The sequence below is a fragment of the Arachis hypogaea genome, chromosome 14 (genome assembly GCF_003086295.3).
Source record: "Arachis hypogaea cultivar Tifrunner chromosome 14, arahy.Tifrunner.gnm2.J5K5, whole genome shotgun sequence".
Taxonomy (NCBI): Eukaryota; Viridiplantae; Streptophyta; class Magnoliopsida; order Fabales; family Fabaceae; genus Arachis; species Arachis hypogaea.
This window is the reverse complement of record NC_092049.1, coordinates 104,310,215-104,320,110: the sequence shown is the minus strand read 5'-3', so window position 1 is coordinate 104,320,110 and position 9,896 is coordinate 104,310,215. Positions and strand designations below refer to the sequence as shown.

Genomic DNA, 9,896 nt, shown 5'->3' with positions numbered 1-9,896 from the left:
CTATATCTCTGACAAAATTATTTAGCATCATGAATGAGTATCTTGGTTGTCAAGTTGTTACTCATACCTATTCCAAATAAACATGATTAAATTATATCCCATACAATTATAATCCCAAATAATTATCTGGTTGTTAGACAATTATTTAACTGAATTATATTTTATACCCCTAGGTTGTCTAGATTCAAGTATAAAATTAATTCTCCTTATACATCATCATATGAATAAATAAATTCTGTCTTTGAGTACAAGTTTTATGGTTGTTAGATTACTCCTTGTAAACAAGAGATAAATTTATTTGTTTGGCAATCTCCTAACTTTTAGGATTTATCTCAATTGTTAGAGAATTTTTTCATCAGTACTTATAAATTAAATTTTATACTCCCAGGTTGTTTAGGCAAAATATAAAATTAAATCCCTAATACATCAAATGTATATACTGATTATTATCTTGAAAATAAAACTCCTGGTTGTCAGGCCGCTCTTTATAATCAAGAGCATTAGAAAAACTAATTTCTAAAATTATAGTGTTCAAAACACATCAATCAAATCAAAATTTGATTTTTCATTTACTAACGTTTAGCCTTAAAAAATTATCAAATCAAATTTGACTTTTATATATACACTTATATATATAAAAAAATAAACAAAAGATATTTTGCATCTTATTCCTTTTATTATAATCAAAATCACAATAAAATTTAATAAATAAATAAAATCATACAAAATATTTGATTATAAATATAACTTTTATATTAAAAGAATGATAATTTAATCACAATTAAATAATTAAAATAAATTAACTATTAATTTATTAGAAAACCATCTCAATGAAAATAAATACATCACATACTTAAAAAATAATTTGAATTAATCTTATTAATTCAAAAACTATAAGAAAATAGGAATAAAAAATTTAAACACAAAAAAGCCAAAGCTCTGATACTACTGAAGGATTACCATGTGTTCATAACACGTAGCAAAAAAAAGAAAGGTAATCCTAAAGATCTATTTTGTGCTTAAACTTTATTCCAATAATATTATATAGATCAGATCTAAATGCCTGAGTACGCTAGTAAAAATCCTTTTCTCCTTCGATTGTACGAAGACTCTATGCGTATCCACACCGAGACCAACTTTTGCTGTCAACTCTTTGATCAATGGACATCTGATCTAAATTAAGAAACCTCTTGCAACTCTTTGCACACCATAAAATTCTTCTCCAAGAATTAGGCTCACATACATTTATGTGCGTAGAGGTAAAGGAATAAAACCCTTGTTATTCTCTCTGTGTCACATTCCTTTACTCTTGGCATACATATATATAGTATGATATTTGTTACTGATTTTAAATTTGATTCTCAATTCAAATTTAAATCATATCTTAAAATTCTAAATCTGAATCCTTCAAATTTATGAATCATATCATAATTCAATTTGAAACAGAATCAATTAGGATCTCATCCAAATTTAGAATTCAAGTTTACAAATAGAATAACTAATTATTTTCAAATCTCATTTACTATTCTCAATTATCATACTATTATTATATTCTTAGTGCTAGCAAAGAATATAATAATGAACTGTTCCTTCCATCTTTCTAGCTCTTGGTTAATCCTTAGAATATGGTTTAATTGTCAAACTCTAACTTGTTACCATTATTATGATGAACTGTGAATGACCTAAGAAACTCATTTCTTCATTCATTCAATCCCATTGGTCAAGGTTTTATTCATCTCAGTCATTATAATCATAGAGCTCAAACTCTTTACCGAGAGTTGATGGATTCCTTATTGACTAATCATTAATTCTACAAGTATTTAAATCATACCAAATATCCATTCAACTAGCACCCTAAGGTATTAGGTGTCCGGAATCAAAGTATAATAAATACATTGTTAATTACTATGACAGTCGCAGGTCAAAGGAAACTCTATTACTATGTTCATCTTGAGAATATCCTATTGACAAATATACGGTAATTATAACCATTAAGAATTCTCAAAGTGAGTCAGTTCAATGGTCATATCTCTATATGTACCATCTATATATATAATTTAATAAATAAGATCTATTAATCTTCATCCAATGAAGACCATTATATATATATATATATATGATCTTTTCGGATTATTAATGTCCTTTTTAATAATCCTATGACCAAGAACAATTTAGGTTAAATTATAAAAGATTTATCTCTCAATATTATGATCACTCTCATAATGATAAATCTATAAATTTAATCAAGGACCTTATTATATTAATATTTTAATATAATAACAATAACAAATTATTTAACACGTGATTGATTGGATTGTGGTCATACTACTTATTTCCAACCGTATGAAGTCTACAATAACAAGTATTGCTCACTGTCGTCCTCAATTATGATAACTCTGCCACTTCACTTCTCCTTCTCATCGATACCATTCCCTTTTTTGGATTTTTCTGGAATTAGATTTAAATTTGATACATTGAAACTTCAACTTTAATGTGGATTTATTTATTTTTTCTTTTTTTTTCTAGTCTAAACGATCTGAAACAATTAATGGAAGGATTCAAAGTTGTACTTAATTGTTGTGCTGTCTTTTTATTGATGTTGTCGAAATTAAATTTGTATTTATGCAGTCTGTTTCAATCAATTTCATGCTCTGTGTTGTTATTATAATTTGAAATTAAATTTCTATTTGTGCAACTTGTTGCTGTTATCGTGATCTGTGGGTTGAATTTGTTGTGGGTGAGTTAATTTATTTAAGACTTGTTTACATGTAATCTGCGATCTGTATATAACCAGCTTTATTTGTTCTTCAAAGTTCTAATATAAATAGAATAACTTATTTGTAGTCCTACATATATAATAGGGTATAGTCCTAGTGTCTGTTCAAAACATCTTTATGCATGTTCCATTATTTCTTTGTATTAGTGTTTAACAGATACTTAGCTTCAACAAGAACATCTTTGCAATTTCTACAATTTGATTGTACAATCCACTTATATAATGAAATTTTATTCTACAATGATGAGTTGTTGTGTTTATTAGATGCTAACGTGCTGAAATTCTAAATAGATATTTTTATTGATGCGCACAAAGTGATTATCGACACTTGTTGTCACTAGAGCTGTAATTATCATAGTTGAACATTGATGATTGTTGATAGATTTTGTAACTGTTGTTCTCTTATGTAGTTAGAAATTTTTTTGCCATGAATTGGCTTTGATTGTGAGTATTTTATTCAATATTTGATAACGTCAGCATGATGAGTCTTTTTTAATCAAATTATTTTAAGGAAATTAACATATGGCTTGATAGCTTATAATGATTTCTGCTCAGTGTGCTTGACAAAGATCTTCTCGTAAGGAAGCAGTGTGATTTTAATGGTATTCTTTGACTGATGACAAATTGAGATTGTTGATGTTGTAGATTATGCAGAGGTTACTGTAGGAGGCGCATCGTAATTTCAAGAAGACAATTGTGTAGTAAAGAGGATGCAAAGGCCAGGTGGAATAAGAAGTAGGCTTGGCCTTTGGATTTTAGAGTGTTGGATGTACTAACTTTTATTTGTAGGTTCAACTCAGTTACTAGTTTTATTATTTATTTGTGTTCTTGAAAATTTTGGATATTTGGTATTACGTTGGTGTAAAAGGGAATTTACGATTGAGTCCAAATTTTTTTGTGTATATTGGTCTATTTCTACTCAATTCTTTATGTTATAATTATCCATTATTTTTCATGACCATTGAACACTTTGTTATGGGTGAGAGATGACATTGATTAGTAAAAGAAAAAAAAAACGCTTTCACTATCCAGTCCATTAATTTTGACTTCATGAAAAATTCAACAATTCAATCACATAAGAAAAAAATTGCCTCAATATTTATGTCAACTTAGCAGTATGAAAATCAAAATGTTAAGCGAAAAATTATCCCTAGTTCTACAGAATAACGCCTAACCTGTTCAATTTCAATCCAAAACAATTCACAAAGACAAGGCCTCTTATGCCTCATTGTGAAACCATAACCATGCGATAGCAGTAGAGAGCACAAGGTGAAACTGCTTCACTTATTCCTCCTAGTAGGAATTTTTTTCTTTGTTGAAGACACTGCACCTGGTGAGCTGGGTTCCAACTCTATCTGCTGTTAGTCTGTCTCGGCTTATTCTTTACTCAAGAGACTATTCCCAACTGCTTGACATTCACTTTAACGGGGACTTCAATGAATATTCCTCTCGAATAGGCCTCATGAAAGTACTCCTCCACATGGCCACGGAGAACATCCTGATTAGTATTCAACCAACTCAAAGTGCACGTTAGGAGGAGATCTTTTCAGAAACTCGGAACTTCTTCTTGAAAATTCAGGAGATGAAAAATTTACAAAAACACAATGTTATAACTGTTCTAATCGTAATATAGCTAAACAAAATGAAGGTATCCTTACCTGGCTGTAAGCTGGCAATAAGGTTTCAGGCGATCACTGCTGAAGATACTTATATACGAAAACTCTACAGTCATCACTGAATGACAAATACACCAAGGTCAGTTGCCACAAAAAATTGGTAACATTATACTAACTACTTCAATAAATCATGTGAGGACAAATATAACACTCTAACCTATTGTGTTGCCTAGGTATAGGGAAATAAATGGTGCAAAGTCCATAATCAGTAGGAACGTGACAAGGGTCTAGCAGTAAGAGGATCTGTTCCAGCCTCCTCGACTGCACACAATCAATCACCAATGTAACACAAATAGTTGTTAACTTAATGGATACGCAAGTTTACAAAGTTCATATATCATACTCACCACCAGGGAGTCTAGTTGCCTTTTTTCAAAATTCGGGCACTTTTGGTGAATGGAGTCAACACGTAGACTACTCTAATCCTGCAATCGAGTGCATAAGCCCATTAGTGCTGGTTCCATAAAAAGGGTCCATAATCTACAAACAAATAACCATTACATGGTTCATACAAAAGAAGTGTTCACAATGCATAAAATGACGGGAATTATGGCGCTTCTACCAAATTTTTGTCCGCTATCCAAATGCGCCTAAAGTAAGGATGATCTTCTAGTCCCTGCAGTGTAACACCTTTACTACCATAGTGTCACGCTTCCGGCTGCACCATTCTGATATCGAGCATATTACGACGAGTTCCATATACTTAATGATAAAATAGGAGCCTTAGCTTTTTTTAACTCGAAACTATATCGCTGTTTTCTTTGAAAAATTGGAAATACTTTTTAAGAAGGCTAGGCTTGATTTTCCACATCTGATTTACCGCCTGTGTGAAGCAGCAGGGGTAAAGGTGGATAATGACTTCCTCATTCCTGTTGAGAGGCCAATTACTAAAAAGGTCATGGAGACTCATAGGGAACAATACAGGGTCCCCAGAGAAGAGCAAGTTGAGGAGGAAGCTCAACAGGACCAACCTCCACTACCTCAGAGACACTACTTTCCACCTTAGGAGTACTGGAAGCAGCTTACTTCCTCTATTGAGCAGATGAGAATCACGCAGGATAGCCGCTGGCAGCAGTACACTGCATCCATGGAGCAGATGAGGGTGACACAAGACAACCGTTGGGAGTATCTCACTACCACCCTTGATCAGATGGGGCTGCTCAGGACTCTCAGCGCCAGAAGATTGCCCAGCTGAGACAGGACTTTAGCCGTCAGAGAGGACCATATGGACCACAGCCAAAGGAGAGAGATCCCCACCATGGAGACTGAGGTGGCTTAGTTCCATTTTCACTTCCTATTTTATTCTGCTTTTATTATGTTATGTTCCTGTTTTCTACTATTTTGTCTTAGTGTCTGCATGATCTTTGGTTATTTCAATTCCTAAGCTTTAGTTTAATTTTGCTAATCTTAATTCTGTTATTTGCTTTCAATTCTAAAAAGTTTTCTCATGTACCACTCACTGAGCTTGAATCAAAAAGAAAAATAAAAGAAATAATGTATTTCATGAGGAATTGAGTTGTTATTGAAGAATAGTCTTATTTACTTAAATGTGGTGGTCTTATCTGTGATTCTGAATGCATGATATGAACAGTGCATATTTGAATTTGAACCAAAGGATGTTGATGTATGAGGAACAAGAATTTAGAGAACTATTATGAATTCTCTGAAGTAAACAAAAGCTTAATCCTTGAAGCAAAAGCAACAACAAAAGAAAAATTAAAAGCAAGGTCCAAGGCTCTGAGCATCAATTACTAGGAGGTCAGACATGATTAAAAGCTCAAAAAGTTATTTTCCTAGTCATATGCTTGTGGTGTAAATGTGTCAAGTAATCCTTGAGACAGAGCACTAAAAGTCGAGATTAAGTACAGCTAACAGAGTATGCCAAAGGCTTTGAGCACCACTGTCTGGGAGTAATTGAAAGAAAAATCAGAACCTAAAGAGAGTTCCCCAGTTAAGTGCTTGTGGTGTTTTTGTGTCAAGTGAAGCTTGAGACAAAGCATTTAAAGTCATGGCTAGGCTCAAGGTGCAAAGCACCAAAGAAAAAAGGAATTAAAGAAAATTTGTTGTGTTCAAGAATTAATCCGAAGTAAAAAGATTAGAGAATTCATAATATTATCTGGATTCTAATTACGAATAATAGTGACATTCCTCTGATTCAAAGGATAGTGAGATGCCAAAACTATTCAGGATTGCAGTGTATAAACCCCACTTTAAGAAGAGATAGGAGCTTAATTGAACACTCACTTCTCATGCAAATTCACATCCTAAGCCTATATTAGTTTTGGTTGCTTGAGGACAAGCAACAATTCAAGTTTGGTGTTGTGATGCGTGAGCATCTTTTCTATCTTTTCCTAGTGAATTTGCATTTGAATTGTTAAGTTTAATCAAGATTTAAATATCTTTTAGCCACTATAGATGCTACTTTTAGTTGTGTGTAATTTTGTTTATTTCAGGTAGCATTCGGATGGATTTGATGGAGTTTCTGTAGAAAAAGAGAAGAAAGTGAATGATGCTATCAACTCTGCCTCCCTACACTCCAACAAAAATAACTTGAGTTACAGAGGTCCAATTGACATTATTTCAGCAGCATTGAAAAGCTAACTTCCAGAGCTTCCCAACGATGTATAATAGTGTACACTTCTTCTCCAGCACACTCGGCCTTGGTGGCGCCTAACTTGGGATACTCTAAGTTAGGCACTAAAGGAAGACTTACACGTTGAAGTTTCATGCTGCATAGTTGGCGCCTAACTTGGCTTTTTCCAAGTTAGGTGCCAAGACAAAGAATCAGCCATTCGGGCTTCTCTTCTCTCGGACCTCATTCCGTAATTTACAGTTTTTTAGAATCCTTGTTTTTCTCTCTGAGCCATGAGCAACTAAACCTCCACTGTTAAGGTTAGGAGCTCTGTTTATTGTATGGATTGATACTATTACTCTTCTATTTTAATTACTGTTTTGATTTCAATTTCAAGAATTGTTTTTGTTCTTCATCTTATGAATATGGGTGGAACGGAAGTATGACCTTTATTCTAATTGAGTTCTTGTAAACCTTGGAAAAGCAATTTACTTGAACAACATCTTGAAAACAATTTCTCTTAAACTTCTAATTATCTGGACTTAACAGGATACGTGACATATAATTCTCTTATATTTGGATAATTAGGGTTTTTGTGGCACATAAACTAGTTTTGAACTTAACCCTCTAATTGGAATCAAGTGACCAAGGAATTGGTGGTTGATGAAGGTTAGAGGAGACTAAATAGGTCTAAGGAATTAGGGTTTAGTCACATATAGTTTGCCATGAATTGAATCTTGCTTGATTAAAATAGTTGGTAAGAAAATTTAATCCAAAAAATAAACATCTCTGAAACCTTAACTATTTTACTCATATATTTCACAACCCGTTTACTGCTTGTTTTATTAATTCTCTGAATTTACTGTTTAATGCAATTGAAATCAAATACCATTTTCTGCTTGTCTGACTAAGCGAATCACTTAACCGTTATTGCTTGATCCATCAATCCTCGTGGGATCGACCCTCACTCACTTGAGGTATTATTTGGTACGACCTGGTGCACTTGCCGGTTAGTTTGTGGGTTATAAATTCCGCACCACTAAACCCCTTAAAATGTACCTTCGGAGTTGAAGCCAGGAAGTTCTAAGGTTTCATGCTCACTCAAAGAAGCATAGAGGCCAACCCGGACAAGTGCACATCCATACTAGAGATGAAGAGCCCAACTTGTCTCAAAGAAGTCCAACAACTAAATGGAAGGTTAGCAGCACTATCCAGGTTCTTAGCAGGGTCAGTGTTAAAGTCTCTACCATTATACTCGATACTAAAAAAGGGGAGTCAATTTGAATGGTCCCAGGAATGTGAATAAGCCTTTCAAGGGTTTTAAGTATTTTTGGGCCGGCTCCCTATACTCACCCAGTCATCCAACCTATTTCAGGAGAAGAGCGCGTTCTCTATTTGGTAATGGTAAGCCGAGCTATCTTCTCCGTCCTAATCTGAGAAGACGAGAACAGACAGCAACCCATCTACTTTGTCAGCAAAGCTTTACAAGGAGCAGAGTTAAACTACCAAAAGATAGAAAAGTTTGCGTAAGCTCTTATCCTCACCTCTCGAAGGCTCCGACCTTATTTCTAGGCTAACACTATAAAGGTCTGAACTAATCAACCCATGAAGCACATTCTACAAAAAATAGACCTAGCAGGAAAGATGCTACGACGGGCTGTGGAACTGTCTGAGTTTGATGAAATATGAAGCTCGGACAGCAATCAAGTTACAATACCTCGCTGACTTCGTAGCTGAATACACTGAAAGTCCGGGAATCCTAACAACTTGGAGCGTATACGTAGATGGATCATCTAATAAAGCCGGCAGTGGAACAGGTGTTATCCTGGAAAGTGAGCAAGGAACTCGGATAGAACTCTCGCTAAGGTTCGAGTTTCTTGCTTCTAATAACCAAGCAAAATATGAAGTCTTGCTTGTTGGCTTGATGTTGGCTAAAGAAGTGGGGGCAGAAAGGTTGATAGTGTTTAATGACTCTCAAGTGATAACTTCACAAATTAATGGCACTTATCAAGCCAAAGATCCCAACATGAAGAATTACCTAGACGAAGCCAAGAACAACTATAACAGTTCTCGAAAAAAGAGATCTGACACATAACTTGGGAGTCGAATGCCCGAGCAGATGCCCTCTCCAAGCTAGGCAGCACCAAGCCAGGGGGTAACAATAGAAGCCTCATCCAGGAAACTCTCCATGCACCATCAGTGTCAAAAGTACGTGACAACTCGGACATAATGGCCATATCTAACCAAAATTTAGGATGGATGACCCCTATAGTCAACTATCTTAAATTTTATATCATTTTTGAAGATGAAAAAGAGGCTTGAAGACTCATAAGGGAAGCATAAAATTATACCTTGGTCCACAATATTCTATACAAAAGAGGGGTATCAACACCTCTCCTAAAGTGCGTCCCGACCTCTAATACGAACGAGGTCCTAGAGAAAGTACACAGTGGCATATGTGGGAACCATTTGGGAGCCTGATCACTAGCTAAGAAGGTGATCCGAGCTGGTTTCTTTTGACTGACCTTGCAAAGAGAAGCAATCGAGTTCGTCAAAAAGTGCCCGCCTTGCCAGAAGCATGCCAACTTCCATGTTGCACCTCCCAAAGATCTTATTAGCATAACCTCACCATGGCCATTCGCAAAATGGGGTCTCGATCTTCTCGGACCATTCCCTCAAGCTCCAGGACAAGTAAAATACCTTATAGTGGGGATTCACTATTTTACTAAAGGATCGAGGCGAAACCATTAGCGACTATCACAGCCCAGCAAAGTCGAAAGTTTCTCTACAAGAATATTATCACAAGGTTTAGAGTTCTCCACTCCATCATCACGGACAATGGAACTCAATTTACCCACTCAATCTTCAGGAA

The 9,896-nt window shown here is 34.7% G+C and overlaps 1 protein-coding gene across 1 annotated transcript; it reads left to right on the top strand.

Annotated features, from left to right (window-relative positions):
* The first annotated feature begins 8,702 nt into the window (after positions 1-8,702).
* On the top strand, positions 8,703-9,119 carry LOC140178649 (uncharacterized). The gene has a single exon (XM_072215858.1). The coding sequence runs from the start codon at positions 8,703-8,705 to the stop codon at positions 9,117-9,119; it is 417 nt and encodes a 138-aa protein (XP_072071959.1).
* The last annotated feature ends 777 nt before the right edge of the window (positions 9,120-9,896 follow it).

Coding starts and splice junctions, on each gene's coding strand:
- LOC140178649 (XM_072215858.1), top strand. CDS start 8,703: ATGAAATATGAAGCTCGGACAGCAATCAAGTTACAATACCTCGCTGAC.